At 50.5% G+C, this 19,066-nt stretch overlaps 1 protein-coding gene across 3 annotated transcripts in view; it reads left to right on the forward strand.

Moving 5' to 3' along the window:
- The first annotated feature begins 6,688 nt into the window (after positions 1–6,688).
- The window catches only part of PRKD2 (protein kinase D2), a 58,768-nt gene continuing 46,390 nt past the window's right edge, over positions 6,689–19,066 (forward strand). The window contains exon 1 of one of the 3 annotated variants that reach the window (XM_083454999.1): positions 6,689–8,236. In XM_083454999.1, coding sequence (XP_083311125.1) covers positions 7,997–8,236 — 240 coding nt within the window. In that variant the 5' untranslated portion in view covers positions 6,689–7,996. Of the gene's footprint in view, positions 8,237–12,085; positions 12,517–19,066 lie in introns of those variants that run through there. The other 2 variants (XM_083455001.1, XM_083455000.1) reach the window with 2 other exon arrangements.

Here is a 19,066-nt window from a genome sequence, read left to right on the forward strand (position 1 = left end):
CAGAGAGTCCAGAAGACGTGTTTCCGTTAAGGAGCTTTTATGTTGGAAACGTTTCCGAAAGCAGCCACTTTCGGATTCTGCTAGCGACTGACGCAGCCATGCTGGAGGGGCTCCGTCACAGGCAGAGGTTTGAGAAGCTGTTCAAACTCTGAGGGATTGCAATTTACACACAAGCAGCTCTTCATCCCATCACAATTCTTTTTTACAAATGAATGTGCTCTTATTATTGTATATTTCTTTACATTTTATCTAATACATTCCTGTATCAATACAGCGAACCTTGGTCTTCTTTCTCAACTCAGTCTCTCTCCAACGTCAATCGAATGCTAGCATAGATAGCGAACCTTTACTGTCTTTTTGAACATATATCTATCCCACTTTTCCATAAATTTTTGTTTTGAATTGCCTCTCAGGCTATTTGTCAACTGCGCCATTTCAGCGAATTCTTGTAGCTTGTTCTGCAAACCGTTATTGTCGGGGCTTCTTCTTCCATCCACCCCTTTGCCACCAAAGTCCAAGCTGTAGCCGTTGCATAGAAAAATACCTCTTTCTCTGAAGCCAAGCAGTCTAAAACCCTGGAGACGGCATGGAAATCCACACAGCAAAAAAAATACATTAATTAACAAGGGTTGCCAACTTTCTAAGTAATTTTCAATTGCTTAAATGTCCGCCACCAGATTAACCCAGGCTTGTAAACAGCCACTAGCCTGGTCGCTGCTGGGTGGGTAGCAAGTGTTGCCTGCCTGGCAGCTAGGCAAAGAAGTGGAAGAGAGTTTGGTGTGGATCGTTGTCTTTCCCTCGCAAGTGGATAAGTGAGATCCACGGCAGTGGCGTAGCGTGGGGTGTGCAGGGGGGGCCGGCTGCACCGGGCGCAACATCTGGGGGGGGGCGCTCGCACTCGCAGCTCTCTGCCCCTACCTGGCTCACTCTCTCTCTCTCACTGCAGTGCTGGCTGTGCGAATCCGATCCGAGCCGCCGGGTCGCCGCCCACTGTGGAAGGGAGGGTGCCAGGCGTGCGGTGCAGAGAGAGAGCGAGGGACTATCTGGGGGAGGGACAGTGCAGCGGGGGGGGGGGGCGCAAATTACTTGCCTTGCCCCGGGTGCTGACAACCCACGCTACGCCACTGATCCACGGGGGCATCTGGCGCACTCAACACTTTTGAGGGCGAGTTACTTGTAGACTTATTTGGGGGGAAATGGAGGTTGCAATCCTTTAGTGTGCTTCACATGGGAGGTAAGCCCCATCAGGAATATAAAAGCCATGAAAGTGGCTTGCTGAAGGAGTGTCTCCACCCCCATCGTTCTGCCCGGACACTAAGGTCCAGCGCCTCGGGCCTTCTGGCGGTTCCCTCGCTGCGAGAAGCCAAGTTACAGGGAACCAGGCAGAGGGCCTTCTCGCTAGTGGTGCCCGCCCTGTGGAATGCCCTCCCACCAGATGTCAAAGAGAACAACAACTACCAGACTTTTAGAAGACATCTGAAGGCAGCCCTGTTTAGGGAGGTTTTTAATGTTTGATGTTTTATCATGTTTTTAATACCCTTTTAGAAGCAGCCCAGATGGGTGGGATGTAAGTAAATAACAACAACAACAACAACAACAACAACAACAACAACAATAACTACTACTACTTTTGAAAATGTTTATTATCTCTGTGGTAGTTTTTGTTATGTGAATGGTGCCACCATAGCCTCCAATGTGTCCCAGTGCAACACTGGGGCACATGTCTTCTGGTCCGCACTCGTGTGCCAGTCATGTGACCCCAAAATGGGATGTTCTGGACAGTTGATGGTTAAACGGCCTCGGTCCAGTATAGCTGAAGGAGAGTCTCCACCCCCATCGTTCTGCCCGGACACTGAGGTCCAGCGCCGAGGGCCTTCTGGCGGTTCCCTCACTGCAAGAAGCCAAGTTACAGGGAACCAGGCAGAGGGCCTTCTCGGTAGTGGCACCCGCCCTGTGGAACGCCCTCCCACCAGAAGTCAAAGAGAACAACAACTACCAGACTTTTAGAAGACATCTGAAGGTAGCCGTGTTTAGGGAAGCTTTTAATGTTTGATGTATTATGGTATTTTAACATTTTGTTGGAAGCCGCCCAGAGTGGCTGGGGAAACCCAGCCAGATGGGCGGGGTATAAATAATAATAATAATAAATATTATTATTCTGGCAAGGGAGACCCTCCGCGGGGATCCTCTTCAGCTAGAGCAGCCAAGGGACTGAAACCAAAAGCCTCCTGCATGCAGAACGTGTACTCTGTTTCCGCAGCCCCTCCTTAAAGCAGTGGGGGAAATAAATTAGGATTGTGCCTCATGTTACTCATACACAAAGTGGATTCATCAAAATGAACAGGCACAACTAGCTTAGCTGCATGGGTTTCGTCCTGTTACTCTAAGCATGACTAACGTTGGATAAATCCCTTTGTGCTTCCGAGTTCCTCAATGTGGCAGCCACAAGCCTGGGTTGTACTGTGTGTGAGTGTCATTATCCCCATTCTGCAGATCCGGGAGAGGAAGAGGCCTGCCTGAAGGGAATTCCAGGTTTTCCACATCACGGCAGGCTCCTAGCCCCTACAGCATACCAGCCTCCTGAATAACTCTGCCAGTTTTTAAGGAAAAGGAGAGGGGAGGAGGAGGAGGAGGAGGAAAAAGCCAAGAAGCAAGAGAGTAAAAGAGGTCACTATTGGGGCTGAAATAAAAAAATGTAAGGTCTTATATATATATATAATAAATGTTCATAAATGTACCAAGCAAACATGTACAGAAATATATAAACCACATGTCTGAAGCAGCCAGGAAAACAGCCCGGAAACCATTTTGACTCCCAAACTGACCAAATGATTTCTCTGCAAGGTCAAGGAAAATGGAAAAGCCTCCCCATTGTTTTTTCATTCACAAATCTTGTCTTAAGGGCATGTCTGTGTATGAATAGGGTGAGCCTGTGACCCGGCTCAGGAACTAAGTATTTATTATTACAAAAGACTGGCCAGGCTCCCTAGGGTATCCAATCAAGTAAGCATTAACAGGTAACCTGCCAGGCAGGAGATAACGCACTCAGATTTCTGTTGTAGACCACCTTTTCTGTGATTTAGGTATGCTGTGTCTGGGGGTTGGTCTTGAGCTACACTCCTCCTGTGATGTATGTATGATGTTTCTGGGGGTGGTCTTGGACTCTAGGGCGGGCAATTTAAAAAGTCTATATAAGGGCGGACACACCTGGGTTCTGGGTCCTCCTCTCCTGCGTGTGAGGGGGGCACCCTGTTGCAACAGATCAATAAAGACCAGGCTTACGAGCTGCTTTGCTTCTCAATATTCTCTGGTTGGCTTCTGTTCTTTTCTCTGACCGATGGAGAACCTGCAAAGGACTCTATAAGGGCTCTTGTGTCCCCCATAAGGGAATAAGGGCAGCTTTTTGTTTATTACAGGGGAAACCCCTTCTCCTGCAGCAGCTCCACTGCAAGGAAGTGGACCGCCAAGACTTCCTCAAACCCTAGGAGAACTCTCCACTGTGTCTCGCCGCAAAAGGAAGAGTGTGTTGGAAAACAGGAAGCATTTCTTGGCACAAATGGGCATTGCTACGTGTAAATGACCGGCTGCCAGATCAAGAGGTGGGCATTGCTGCTGGGTACTTGAGACACAGCCCCCTCCCCCCCCCCCCAAATTTGCAAATGCCAATTATAAACTTGGGCTGACTTTCAGAGTGGGTGGGGGGAACAAACTCTCAACCATGAGTAGGCAAAATAAGGTCCGGGGGCCGGATCCGGCCCAATCGCCTTCAAAATCCGGCCCGTGGACAGTCCGGGAATCAGTGTGTTTCTACACGAGTAGAATGTGTGCTTTTATTTAAAATGCATCTCTGGATTATTTGTGGGGCCTGCCTGGTGTTTCTACATGAGTAGAATGTGTCCTTTTACAGTGGTACCTCAGGTTACATACGCTTCAGGTTACATACGCTTCAGGTTACAGACTCCGCTAACCCAGAAATAGTGCTTCAGGTTAAGAAATTTGCTTCAGGATGAGAAGAAATCGTGCTCCGGCGGCGCAGCAGCAGCAGGAGGCCCCATTAGCTAAAGTGGTGCTTCAGGTTAAGAACAGTTTCAGGTTAAGTACGGACCTCCAGAACGAATTAAGAATTTAACCTGAATTACCACTGTATTTAAAATGCTTCTCTGGGTTATTTGTGGGACCTGCCTGGTGTTTTTACATAAACAGAATGTGTGCTTTTATTTAAAATGCATCTCTGGGTTGTTTGTGGGGCATAGGAATCCGTTCACCCCCCCAAATAAAAATAGTCTGGCCCCCCACAAGGTCTGAGGGACAGTGGACCGGCCCCCTACTGAAAACGTTTGCTGACCCCTGCTCTTAACTATCAAGGCTTGCTTCTTAGCTCTAAGGGGCCAGGAAGCTTTTCTAGGCCCAGGACACTGGATATCAACATAATTCAAGTCCTGCTGGATCACACCAATGGCCCATCAGTATCCTGTTCTCACAGTGGCCAACAGATGCCTGTGAGAACCCTCTCCTTTCCTATGTTCTTGTTGTTTAGTCGTGTCCGACTCTTCGTGACCCCTTGGACCAGAGCACGCCAGGCACTCCCATCTTCCACTGCCTCCCACAGTTTGGTCATTCATGCTGGCAGCTTCGAGAACACTGTCCAACCATCTCGTCCTCTGTCGTCCCCTTCTCCTTGGGCCCTCCATCTTTCCCAACATCAGGGTCTTTTCCACGGAGTCTTCTCTTCTCATGAGGTGGCCAAAGTATTGGAGCCTCAGCTTCAGGATCTGTCCTTCCAGTGAGCACTCAGGACTTCCTATAACTTCCAGCAACTGAGATTCAGAAGTATTGCTGAATCTATCCAGCCATGGAGGCAGCGTTAGCACCATTTGAGAGCTTTACTGCTCTCCGTGAATTTGACTAATCCACTTTTGAAGCCACCCTGGTTGGGGGAGCCCTCCCTGCCTCCTGTGGCAGTGAGTTCCATAGTTTAACTACACCTTGCATGAATAAGAACTTCCTTTTATCTATCCTGAATCTTCCAAGATTTAGTTTTACTGGATGCCTAGAAGTGGGGAGGGAAAATAGGAATATGCAGCTGCCCCATACAGGGATCAAACCTGCAACCTTGGCGTGATCAGCACTGCACTCTCTAACTACCTAAGCTCCCTTTGCCATTACATCACCAAGCACTTAGGAACACAGGAATACAGAAAGTTGCCTTAATGAAGGACCAGGTGCGCAGCCTGGGAGTCATTCTGGACTCACAGCTGTCCATGGAGGCGCAAGTCAATTCTGTATCCAGGGCAGCTGTCTACCAGCTCCACCTGGTATGCAGGCTGAGACCCTACCTGCCCGGAGACTGTCTTGCCAGAGTGGTGCATGCTCTGGTTATCTCTCGCTTGGACTCCTGCAATGTGCTCTAAGTGGAGCTACCTTTGAAGGTGACCCGGAAACTACAACTAATCCAGAAAGCGGCAGCTAGACTGGTGACCGGGAGCGGCCGCTGAGGCCACATAACACCGGTCTTGAAAGACCTACACTGGCTCCCAGTACATTTCCGAGCACAATTCAAAGTGTTGGTGCTGACCTTTAAAGCCTTAAACGGCCTCGGTCCAGTATACCTGAAGGAGCATCTCCACCTCCATCGTTCTGCCCGGACACTGAGGTCCAGCGCTGAGGGCCTTCTGGCGGTTCCCTCGCTACGAGAAGCCAAGTTACAGGGAAGCAGGCAGAGGGCCTTCTCGGTAGTGGCACCCACCCTGTGGAACACTCTCCCGCCAGATGTCAAAGAGAAAAATAACTACCAAACTTTTAGAAGACATCTGAAGGCAGCTCTGTTTAGGGAAGCTTTTAATGTTTAACAGGTTATTGTATTTTAGTGTTTTGTTGGAAGCCGCCCAGAGTGGCTCGGGAAACCCAGCCAGATGGGCGGGGTATAAATAATAAATTATTATTATTATTATTAATCGTGGACCATCTTTCTCATTATTGTCTACACTGATTGGCAGCAGCTCTTGAGGGTTTTGGTCTCTCTTAATACCTGCAGATGGCAGGGATTAAACCTGAGCACCATATGATCACAGGCTCTCTATCCCAGTGCAGAATGAGTGCATCGAAGAGAGAAAAAGAGAGAGAGAGAGAGAATCTTGACTGCAAAAGTACCTCTGGTTAACATGGTGGCAGCATTGTACATTAAAATAATAATAATAATACAACAATCTTTATTACGGTCCTGAGACCCAACAAATCATTACAAAGCAATGCACAATTCAGACAGCCTACCTCCAGGTTAAACAAGCATTTTGTTCAGAATATAGGGATTATTTGTTCTTGCAACCACCGATAAAAACTTTGCCACTGCTAATGTTCTAGCATTTGTCCGGTCTTTCAATAGGAACCTGACATAGTGAACCTCTGATTTTCCCGGGAAAGGTACCAGCAAGGGTAGTATCAGTTCAGCCCTGGCTTGCTCATATTTCGCACAATGCAACAAAATATGTTTTACGGAATCGATGTCTTGAGCACACGAGCAAAGTCTGTCCTGGTAGGGAACTCCTCTCAACCTGCCATCCAACACTGCAGAAGGAAAGACGTTTAGTCTGGCTTTGGTGAAAAGCCTTCAATAGTTTGGTACTGTCAGGTAATAATAATAATAATAATAATAATAATAATAATAATAATAATAATACTTTCCCCCCTGCAAACTGCAAGCTTCTAGACCTCTGCGACTTCTTTCTCTAGGGCAGCCTCTACCTTCTTCTGAGGCCCTGTCATTATGCAGATTGGCGTAGTGAAATTCCTCGCTGGGTGGGGACCAGGTGAGGTTAACTCAGGTGAAATGTGAGCACTTTGTCCAGGCTCAGAGGTTCCCTTGGTTTTTTTTTAAATCCCCACCTTCCCACGCGGGTTGGGTTTTGGCATAAAGAACCGAAACAGGAGGGGCTGGAGGCCAGGGATTGCCAGCAGGGAGCGCTCTTCCACGACGTGTTGATCGAATGAGTGTAGCCGGCGGAGAAAACAGGGAGTCGTCTCCAGCAGCGAGGGAATTTTGGGATTTTCCTCATCCCCGCTGTCGTCGTCTCCCAATTAGGTTTGACACCTGCTGGCACGGTGTGGAAAGACAGGAAGAGGCTTCCACGCCCTTACCCACAGCTGGAGAGGTTTGTAATGGCTACGGGGCAGAGACTCCGCTCAGCCTTTCCCGAATCCTGGAGACAGGAGTCCGGATCTTCCTGGAAACCAACTATGAGCAAAGAGGGTTTGCCTCCAGCCCCGATTCCCCACCAGCGCACTGCAATGCAAACTGGAAGGATCTGCAACACCTGCGGGGCAGAGACCGTCATCTTTTCTCTCCAGCTTCTTAAACGGCGGACAAAATAAAGGCAGCAGCTAGTCGCCTTTTAAAGAGGGGCGAGCCAGGGGTTCAAACTAAGCTGCAAACCAAATCTTTCCTCCCCGAATGAGTTGACTAAGAGACGGCCGACATGCACTCTGCACGCGCTCAGGGGCACTCTTTCTCCCATGCGCCCAAGGCTGGTTTTTCCGGACACCCCCCCCCCTGCCCCGCAGTGCGCGCTGAGCCCCCGTTTCGCTTGCCAGCGCCGCATCTCGCCTCCTTCCTCCCGGCGCGCTCCCCGGTGCCTCGCCAGCCGTTCCGGATCCACTCCGGAGCGGCGGGGCGGGGTGTCGTGACTTCATCGCCGCCGCCCGCCATTGGCGCCGCGCCTTGTCACTCAAGGCACTTCCTTCTCGGGGCGGAGGGGGGGGGGAAGGCGAGGGGAAAGAAAAGCGAGAGAGGCAGAGAAAAGTTTGTTGGCGCATCAGGAGCGCACGGTTTCGCCGGTGGCCTTTGGAGACGCGCGCGCAAAGCGCACGAAGGCGCACCGTCGCGCAGGCAAGCGGGCGCTCCAGCCTCCATCCATGTGAAACCCTCCCCGTTTTGCGGGGTGGGAGGTGGCGGGGAGACTCCGGCGACCGCCGCCCCGACGCCGCCACCACCACCACCACGATGGCCTCTCCTCCCGGCCGCTCCTCGTCCTGCTCTCCAGCCCCAATGTCCCCGGCAGCGGGAGCAGCAACAGCCCCCGAGCCGGCGCCGGCTCCGTCGTGCGCCCTGGCCGGCGCCTCGCCTTGCCACGGCGTCTCCTTCCAGATCCAGATCGGGCTGACCCGCGAGTTCGTCCTGCTACCCGCATCTTCCGATCTCGCCCACGTCAAGCAACTGGCGTGCTCCATCGTGGATCAGAAGGTGCGCAAGGCGAGGGGGGGGGGGGTTGGCGGCAGGGGGTTCGCCATGGGGCTGTGGTCGGGGGAGAGCAAGAGACCTCCGTCGGGGGAAGTCTCTAAAGCCTGGGGGTCTGGGCTCGTGGATGCGTAACTCGTGCCTTTGTTGTTGTTTTATCTTTACTCCGGGTTAGTAACTCCGGATTAACTGGAGAGGCGAGCTTATCGCAGCTGCGTGGATGCTTTGGGTTGCTTTAGGTTTTGTATTTGGTCAAAAGCTGTGCGCAGCTCAGTCGGTAGAGAAGGCTTGAGTTCAGGGTTGGGGGTTCTAGCCCCATGTTGGGCGAGAGATTCCTGCAATTCAGGGGGTTGGACTAGATGACCCTAGTGGTCCCTTTCGATTCCACAATTCAGTGATTCTACCTCAGTGGTCTAAGGCAATATTTTGGATAACGCGTTATCCACGTGTTCCCTTGTTGGGTCATGTATGCAAGATAATGGACTGCTTTGCTTATTATAGCGTAACAAATATTTTTTAAAAACTGAAAGAACGCCAGGTTAGCTAGTGCAGTTTTCGGCCGCGAATGTGGATCTGCCTTCCGTTCCTGAAGTTTTGTGCTGGTAGAAAAGGCAGTGAGCAGGGTGTGGGGACTTTTTATTCCTCTCCGGTCGGTGAGCACTGAAGCGTGGTAAGAATTACGTGGTACTTTGGCATCAAAAGGGAAGCGGGGTACATGCCATGGAATCGGTTTGCCGTTCCTCCCTCGCTGCAGATTCTCCTGGCGCTAGTCGAAGCCAGTTTGCTGGGTGGGAGCTGCCTCCGCTTTGAAAAAAATAAATACAGTGGTACCTCGGGTTACAGACGCTTCAGGTTACAGACTCCGCTAACCCAGAAATAGTACCTCGGGTTAAGAACTTTGCTTCAGGATGAGAACAGAAATTGTGGCGTGGCGGCAGCGGGAGGCCCCATTAGCTAAAGTGGTACCTCAGGTTAAGAACAGTTTCAGGTTAAGAACGGACCTCCGGAATGAATTAAGTTCTTAACCCGAGGTACCACTGTAAATCCATCCCTTTGTTACAGGTGCCACAGAATATCATCACCAAGCCTGTGGCAAAGTCTCGCGAGACTGGATGAAGTCTCGCGAGATTTCTTTCTGCGCCTTCTGAAGACTAGGGGGGAGCCTTGCCACTTATGGGGCGGCCCTCCCCTCTCTGTCTGTGAGCAGTTCCTGCCTGGCTTTGGGCTCTGGCCAGCTCAGCCAAGTGCCAGTGACCAGGGAGTGGCCGGTTGACCGGTAGCCGCTGCTCCCTTTCATTTCCATTCCAAGCACAGCCTTAGAAGCCATTGGTGCGCCTTGGTCCAACTGGCAGAGAGCCAGCCTGGCTGCAGGGCACCGGGGCGGGCAGAAGCCATAAAGTGCCAAGGTGGAGCTTGTATGGGGGGGGGGGCACCAGTTTTGCTGCCCTTCCCAACCCACAACCAGAGACACACGGAAAGTGCATGGCCTCCACAAGAATCCTGGGAACCGTAGCTCTGCAATTCCGGCAAACTACAGTTTCCAGGGTTATCTGGGGTAAGCCATGCACTTTATGTGTTGTGGCTGTGACCCTTCTGGTCATGCTTCTTGTCTTCCCTTTCTTTCGTATTCTTTAGCGGCAAAATAAATTGCAGGCTCCTTGGGGCAGAGACCTTCGGGAGGTGTTTCTTTGTTAAAAAGTGCATTTACTCTGCAAAGGCAGATGTGCTGCGAAAGATGAGTAAAAAGTAAGCCTCACATCTGAAGGGCCTCAGTGTGGGTGCTGTGATTTCATTACTCACACGGCAACTCCGGTGTGGTGATTTGTGTGTGCGTTTTATTGTGTGTGCCGTGGGCCTGCCCAGCCCTTTGTGTATATTGGAGGCTGTTTGTGTACGGTTCATATCCAGCTGTGTGTTTATCTGTAGGTAAACATTGCTGTTTGTATGTGTACGACGTTGGAGGCCTTGTGCGCAGACACACTTAGTTCGTCCCCGCAAAGGTCTTTCGGGAACAGGAGTTGGCAGTAGAATCATAGAACTGTAGAGTCGGGACCCCTGGGGACCAACCCCCTGCAATGCAGGCATCTGGGCTCAAGCAGCCATGACAGATGGCCTCCAACCTCTGCTTAGAAACTTCCAAAAAGTCCACAACCTCCTGAGGGAGACTCTTACTGTCAGAAAGTTCTTCCTGGTGTTGAGTTGGAATCTCGTTTCTTGTAATTTGAAGCCATGGGTTCAAGTCCTACCCTCCAGAGCAGAAGAAAACAAGCCGGTGGCCCTGTAGATGGCATTGGGCTCCCATCATGACTGGCCATGACTGGGGAGGGGGGGGTCACCGGCTCCCCCCTGCCTCATGTACTAATGTCTGTCGATCAAGCTGTTTGGCAAGGGCAGGCCGAGTAAAATAATAATAATATAATAAAATTTTATTTATATCCTGCCCTCCCCAGCCGAAGCCGGGCTCAGAGCGGCTAACAACAATAAAGTAACACTTCATTCTAAAATCAATTCAAAATCAAATTAATGGCAATCATTGGGCTAGAGTTCTGTGAAGATTGCCAAAGGAGGGAGTCAGGCTGCACCCTGACCAAAGGCCTGGTGGAACAGCTCTGTCTTGCAGGCCCTGCGGAAAGATGTCAAGTCCCGCAGGGCCCTAGTCTCTTGTGACACAGCGTTCCACCAGATCGGGGCCGCAACCAATAAAGCCCTAGCTCTGGTTGAGGCCAGCCTAACCTCCCTGTGGCCTGGGACCTCCAAGATGTTTTTGTTTGAAGACCGTAAGGTCCTCCGTGGGGCATACCAGGAGAGGCGGTCCCGTAGGTACGAGGGTCCTAGGCTGTATAGGTCTTTAAAGGTTACAACCAGCACCTTAAACCTGATCCTGTACTCCACCGGAAGCCAGTGCAGCTGGTATAGCACTGGGTGAATGTGATCCCGTGGCAAGGACCCCCGTAAGGAGTCTCGCCGCGGCATTCTGCACCCGCTGGAGTTTCTGGGTCTGTCTCAAGGGCAGCCCCACGTAGAGTAAGTCACAATAATCAAGTCTAAAAGAAGCTCCATCTCAGCCCTGAATCCTGCCGGATGACTTTCTCCCAGCCTAATCTACTTCGCAGGGTCGTTGGGAGGATAAAATGGAAAGGAGGAGAAGCATCTAGGCCACCTTGAGCCCTTTGGAGAAAAAGCGGGATATCGATCCAATAATAAAGAAATAAAATGAAGTTGGCAGCCTTTGGGGGAAACCCAATTTGGAGTCCTTGACTGGACCTGAATGCCACCAGCTGAATTTCAGGGCTGTCACCCTCTCTTGGCCTGACCTACTTCGCAGGGTTGTTGTAGGTAGAAAACGGAGGAAGGCCTATATTTCTGCCGCCCGGAGCTGTGGGGAGGGGAAAATAAGAACCAATTGATGGTCAACGTGTGTCTTGCTCCAGATTGTGTTGGAAGTTTTGTTTGCGTGGCATACTGTATTTTTCGCTCTATAAGACGCACCAGACCACAAGACGCACCTAGTTTTGGGAGGAGGAAAACAAGAAAAAAAATATTCTGAATCTCAGAAGCCAGAACAGCAAGAGGGATCGCTGCGCAGCGAAAGCAGCAATCCCTCTTGCTGTTCTGGCTTCTGGGATAGCTGCGCAGCCTGCATTCGCTCCATAAGACGCACACACATTTCCCCTTACTTTTTAGGAGGGAAAAAGTGAGTCTTATAGAGCAAAAAATACGGTATATTGAGGCAGCCTCCCCCTGTCCACACACACACACACACACACCTTCCAGATGTTTTGGACTACAATTCCCATCTGGCAGAGCTGTTTGAAGTCCCATTCGCTTCTTAACCCTTCTTTTGACAGCCCTCCTGCCTGGCCAGACTCGCACTGAAGCCATGTTCACACCATACATTTAAAGCGCCCTGATATACCACTTTAAACAGCCCTGGCTTCCACCAGAGAATCCTGGGAGTTGTAGTTTAAGGGTGCTGAGAGTTGTTAGATCGCCCATATTCACAGAGCTGCAGTCTTCAGAGTTACCTGAGCAGAGGGAATTATCGATAGACCGCTCTGTAAATTGTAGCTCTGCGAATTCCTGACCCATTTCAGCTCCTTTAACAAACTACACTTCCCAGGATCCTTTGGGGCAAACTGTTTAAACTGGCATTGCAGTGCTTTAAATGCATGTGGCCAGAATCTAGCCCAGTTTTTAAAATGAGAAGTGCTGGGGCTTAAGGCCGCGCCTGACAGGCCCTCTTTCAAAATTCAGACAGGCAGAGATTGGTGATAGGTCTCTCTGAGGTAGGTGAGAGGGACCTTAATGCATGCTCAGAGGCACTCTTGTTTTGCATGGTCTCAAGACCGGATGAGGCGGAAGTTAGTTCTGAGCTGTGTGGGGAATCCTGGCGAACCCAATACATAAATAAATGTAAAATACAAATTTCTAATCTTCAGGGGGTAAGTACCACTAGTTTCCTAGACCGAAAGAGCACCACCGTTCCATTCGTACGAGGCTGACACCTGCAAATTTGGGGGAACCCCTAGGTTTTGAGCAATCTTTTTCTTGCGGGGGGGGGGGAACCGCCCCAAAAGAGGGACAAAACCTCAAACTGAGAGGAAGGGAGCAAGCAGTGGAGTCGCTGGAATCCTGCAGTAACTCAGCACTGCAACATTCTGTCGCAGTTCCCTTTCGTCGCAGCCGTAATATTTACATAGCTCTTTTTGAGTCCCGCTTTGCATAAACGGTCTGATAATCTTTGCAACGGTCTTGCAAGATAGGGTCAGGCGGGCTGTCGTTCCCGAAGCGAAGGGGACGTGAGACTCATACCGAGAATAGCGGTTTCTCCAAAGGCCACGTACCGCATCTGTGGCTGAGAGATGGGTGGTGTGGCGATGTTGTGGCTTGCGCCACCGCCGGCCACTACACTGGACTCTTTCCCCTCCTCTCCCAGCCGGTCCAGGGCCCCTCGTGCTATATATACAAATATTTTATGTTTCAGCAAAGGAGCGGAAACAGCAGCCAAGACTCTGGCTGCCTCTCTCCCCTCTGAGCAGGAAAGGGAAGTGTCCCTGGTTCCGAGAGGCTGAGCGATAATCTTTGGGATGTCTCCAGGATGGGAGCGTCCCCCGTCCACATCCTTTAGGCCCGGGCTGGAGGAAACTTGGAAGCATCCTTGCCAGAGAGAGTTAAGTCAAGCCGGGTATTAAGAAACAGCCAAGCCTTCTTCTCCGAGTCACACAGACCCCTCTGCCATCCCAAACTGCAGATTTGCAGCTGATAAACTGTGGAACTCTCTGCACCAGTTTCTAGAAACTAGAGGGAGTGGAGATTTGCTTGGGCCCTGCAAGCTCTTCTACGTTCTTAATGTCCATTCTGGTCTTTTTGCTCCAAACTACAGTGGTGCCTTGCAAGATGAAATTAATTCGTTCTGTGAGTCTCTTCGTCTAGCGGTTTTTTCGTCTTGCGAAGCAACCCTATTAGCAGATTAGCGGATTAGCGCTATTAGCGGTTTAGCGGCTATTAGCGGCTTGAAGGATTAGCGGGTTAGCTGCTAAAAGGCTATTAGCGGCTTAGCGGCTTAGAAAAAGGGGGTGGGGAGCGAAAAGAAATCTCAAGACATTTTCGTCTTGCGAAGCAAGCCCATAGAGAAATTCATCCTGCGAAGTGCATTGAAAAACGGAAAACCCTTTCATCTAGCGGGTTTTCCGTCTTGCGAGGCATTCGTCTTGCGGGGCACCACTGTATTCCGTAAACTTCATTCCCTAACACTGGGCTGTATTCCATGCTTTAAAAAAAATCCATCTCGAATCAATAATATCAAAGTTCCGCCCTTAGGCAATCTGAACTCTGGGTTATGCAGATTGAAAGTCAATTTGCATAATCTTTTCTATTTTGCATGTTAACTTCCCCTTTTCTCGCTCATTCATTCTGATTGTAGTTGTCATGGGCAGAGCAGAAGGCACCTCCTGCTACTACTAAAACTTGCTCAACCTCCTTCCCGGCTTTTGCAATGTCTATCAGCTTTCCATGAGGACTAGAAACCTGCTTCTTGTTGGCTTGAATTAAGGCTGAGGTTCTTGGGAAGCTGGATCCTGTCTCCACTGCCACATTCTGGGCTCGTCTAAAGCCCTGCAGACAACTAAACTTCCTTAGTGCATTCTCTGCATGGTCCATCTCTGCAATCTCTATTTTAGGGAGGCAAGGCATTCTGTAAATGGGAGCCACCACCAAGGAGGCCCTGTTGCCAGCACCTGTCAATCATATCTCCAGCGGACACAGGGCAGGAAGGAGGGCCTTAGAAGCTCATCTTAACACCATGGCAGGTTCACCCGGGCAAAAGCCAGTGTCTCTGTTCTTCAGTCCTGATCATTGCTTTGAAGCAAGCAAAGTGGCAAGACAGAAGAAGGCGCTTTTGAGCATGTGCAGAATTTTGGAGGGCTAGGCTTTGGGGAAATAGCGAGGGGCAGGAAGAGGTTTACAAACTGTCCTGGTCTGTTTTTTGGCCTTGGCAGGCTTATTCAGGGGGTGCCCAACAGGCTGTGGAGCATGTGCAGAGCTCTGATCTCCCAACAGATTGGCTGGAGGACTCAGGAGAAAGAGCCAGGGATCTGCAGTCGCTCAATTCACATCTGTTTGAGCCCTGAACGTGCGGGAAGCGAATTCTAATCCTGATTCCCCGTATATCATTTGGGAGGGCCGTGTCCTTACCATCCATTTAAAGCACTCTTACGCTGCATTAAACCGTCGTGGAGAATCCTAGGATCCGTATGTGATGACCTTGCAGAGCTACAATTCCCAGCACCCTAAAACTACAGTTCTCAGGATTCTTCACAACAGCTAAAGTGGCATAAAGGTAAAGGTACCCCTGACCATTAGGTCCAGTCGTGGCCGACTGGGATTGCGGTGCTCATATCGCTTTATTGGCCGAGGGAGCCGGCGTACAGCTTCCGGGTCATGTGGCCAGCATGACTAAGCCGCTTCTGGCGAACCAGAGCAGCGCACGGAAACTCCGTTTACCTTCCTGCTGGAGCGGTACCTATTTATCTACTTGCACTTTGACGTGCTTTCGAACTGCTAGGTTGGCAGGAGCAGGGACCGAGTGACGGGAGCTCACCCCGTCGCGGGGATTCGAACTGCCAACCTTCTGATCAGCAAGCCCTAGGCTCTGTGGTTTAACCCACAGTGCCAGCTGCGTCCCTAAAGTGGCGTAAGAGGGCTTTAAATTTGAGGTGTGGCTGTCCTCCTTTGGGAGGGCTTTGGGAAGCGTTTAAAATCGAAGGAAGATGGCGTCTGCCAACAGCGGTCTTGCTGCTTTTAACGCTGACAGCTTGGCTACACGTCAAACCTCCAAGTTGGGAGGCAGTCTACCTCTGAATTCCAGGTGCTGTCTTGGGAGCAAGAATTCCTGGCGCTGTGGACCTGCAGAGCACACCCACACCCCTTGTTTCAAAGCATGTAGTCTCCCCTTAGTCTTGGGAACTGTAACTCACCCATCCCAGAACTACAATCCTCAGCGCCCTTAAGAAACTACAATTCCCAGGATTGGGGTTTTTTTTTGGGGGGGGGGAGCTTTAAATGTGTGCTGTAGCTGTGACCCTTTTGCGCCTTTCTTCTCCTCCACTCTTCTCGGCTGACCAACCACAGTTCTCTTGCAGAACTACAATTCCCATCATCCCTGAGATTGCTGCCTTGCAGCGGGTTGGACCAGATAAACCGTGGGGTCCCTTCCAATTTGACAATTCTATGGGTTTTTTTGTGCTGGGGGGAGAAACCGGGTGCTTTATAACTGTATGCTGTGGACGCCGCCTTAGTTCCACCCACCGAGGCAATGTTCCTGTTCCTGTGCCCTTTATTTATTTTGGGATACGGCACCCCATGTCAACATGATGTCTCCATCCCTTTGTGGTTGTTGTTCAGTCGTCTCCAACTCTTCGTGACCTCATGGACCAGAACACGCCAGGCACTCCTGTCTTCCACTGCCTCCCGCAGTTTGGTCAAACTCATGCTGGTAGCTTCAAGAACACTGTCCAACCATCTCGTCCTCTGTCGTCCCCTTCTCCTTCTGCCCTCCATCTTTCCCAACATCAGGGTCTTTTCCAGGGAGTCTTCTCTTCTCATGAGGTGGCCAAAGTCTTGGAGCCTCAGCTTCAGGATCTGTCCTTCCAGTGAACACTCAGGGCTGATTTCCTTCAGAATGGAGAGGTTTGATCTTCTTGCAGTCCATGGGACTCTCAAGAGTCTCCTCCAGCACCATAATTCAAAAGCATCCATTCTTCAGCGATGAGCCTTCTTTATGGTCCAGCTCTCACTTCCATACATCACTACTGGGAAAACCAGAGCTTTAACTATACGGACCTTTGTCGGCAAGGTGATGTGTCTGCTTTTTAAGATGCTGTCTAGGTTTGTCATTGCTTTTCTCCCAAGAAGCAGGCGCCTTTTAATTTCGCGGCTGCTGTCACCATCTGCAGTGATCATGGAGCCCAAGAAAGTAAAATCTCTCACTGCCTCCATTTCTTCCCCTTCTATTTGCCAGGAGGTGATGGGCCCAGTGGCCATGATCTTCGTTTTTTTGATGTTGAGCTTCAGACCACATTTTGCGCTCTCCTCTTTCACCCTCATTAAAAGGTTCTTTAATTCCTCCTCACTTTCTGCCATCAAGACTGAAATAATATGCGTCTTTCCCAGCCAGTCTGTTTCTTAATGTTTCTCGTCTTTCTAGAATTTCAGCTTGGATTGAGGACGGGAATGACCAGAATTGACTTACTAGAGTGTTTTCTTCTGTAGAGAAATTGTTGCTGAAATAATAGTGCGTGTGAACTCCTTGGGGCAGAGACCTATGTCTCTTTCCCTCTGTTTCTGTTTGTTTGCATTGCTCTGTCCGATTCCAGGTGCGCCGAGGACCCTGCGTCTCAATACTGCAGGGTATTTTTAATTTTGGGGGTGGGCGGTGCAGGAATAATATTGCCCCCTGGCTCTGGGTACCTGTTGCTTAGATGCCGGGAAGGTCTTGGGGTTTTTTCCTCCTCCTCCTCCTCCTCCTCGCACCTGGGGCCGCCTTGTCCCGCTCCATCTTGGCTCTCGCTTTGAATAGAGGGCTGTTCCCTCTTGCGTGACTCAGGCAGCTCTTTCTCTTGGGCTCACCCAGGCCTGGCTTGGCTGCCTTTATTGCCTGCTATTATTGAGGCCGTTTCCTGCCCGCCAGGAACACTTTGGGCTGCCGGGAGAGGAGGGAAGTGCGTGACTCAGGCCCTTAACTGCTGCCTCGCTGGGCCCAGGTGCCCCAGGGTGGCGGATTCGAGAGCCGCTTCCTCCCAGCCCTTCCCCCTCACCTGGGAAAGCTCGGGGTGGAGTTTCCCTGCCCCTGTTATACCTGAGCATACTGGGTAGACGAGCTCATGCAGAGTTTCATAAAGGCATAGAATCTTAGAGTTGTCGAGCTGGAAGGGGTACCCAAAGGCCATGTAGTCTGACCCCTTGCAGCACCTGAATAATAATAATAATAATAATAATTTATTATTTATACCCCGCCCATCTGGCTAGGTTTCTCCAACCACTTTCAGCGCCTTCCAACGGAATATTAAAATAAAATAACCTATTAAACATTAAAAGCTTCCCTAAACAGGGCTGCCTTCAGAGGTCTTCTGAAAATCTGGTACAGTGGTACCTCGGGTTAAGAACTTAATTCGTTCCGGAGGCCCTTTCTTAACCTGAAACTGTTCTTAACCTGAAGCACCACTTTAGCTAATGAGGCCTCCTTCTGCTGCTGCGCCGCCGAAGCACAATTTCTGTTCTCATCCTGAAGCAAAGTTCTTAACCTGAGGAAAATTTTCTGGGTTAGCAGAGTCTGTAACCTGAAGCGTATGTAACCATAGATACCACTGTAGTTGGTTTTCTCTTTGACATCTGGTGGGAGGACGTTCCACAGGGCGGGCGCCACTACCGAGAAGGCCCTCTGCCTGGTTCCCTGTAGCTTTGCTTCTCGCATTGAGGGAACCGCCAGAAGGACCTTGGAGCTGGACCTCTGTGTCCGGGCAGAACGATGGGGGTGGAGATGCTCCTTCAGGTATACTGGACTGAGGCCATTTAGGTCAGCACCAACACTTTGAATTGTGCTCGGAAACGTACTGGGAGCCAATGCAGATCTCTCAGGACCGGTGTTATGTGGTCCCGGCGGCCGCTCCCAGTCACCAGTCTAGCTGCCGCATTCTGGATTAATTGCAGTTTCCGAGTCACCTTCAAAGGTAGCCCCACGTAGAGCGCATTGCAGTAGTCCAAGCGCGAGATAACCAGAGCATGCACCACTCTGGTGAGACAGTCCGCGGGCAGGTAGGGTCTCAGCCTGCATACCAGATAGAGCTGGTAGACAGCTGCCCTGGACACACAATTGACCTGGTCCTTCAGGGACACAGTTACCCCATTCAGGACCAGGGAGTCCCCCACACCCGCCCACCCCCTGTCCAACCCTTTGCAGCAATGAAAGAGAATCGTAGAATAAGAAGACCCAGCTTGTTCAAGCCAGTCTTCTGTTCTCACAGTGGCCAACCAGGTGCCTGTAATGGGAAGCCATTCAGATTGGTGCTCATCGCTGCCTCCAGTGGGAGTGAGTTCCGTAGGTTAACCATGTGCCGTGTGAAAAAGGACTTCTGCCCTGAATCTTCCAGCATTCAGTTCCATTGCATGCCCACAGCTTCTAGCGTTAGCAGAGAGGGAGGAAAAACTCTCCTCTGCCCAGTTTCTTCATGCCAGGCATAATTTTATAAACTTATACCCTGTTGCTTCTTCCTCGCCATCTCTCCAAACTATCATCATCATCATTTTTAATTTAATTTGTATTCCGTCTTTCTATCTTAC

This window comes from Podarcis tiliguerta (assembly GCF_965153285.1).
Source record: "Podarcis tiliguerta genome assembly, chromosome: 8".
In the NCBI taxonomy this organism is placed as follows: Eukaryota; Metazoa; Chordata; class Lepidosauria; order Squamata; family Lacertidae; genus Podarcis; species Podarcis tiliguerta.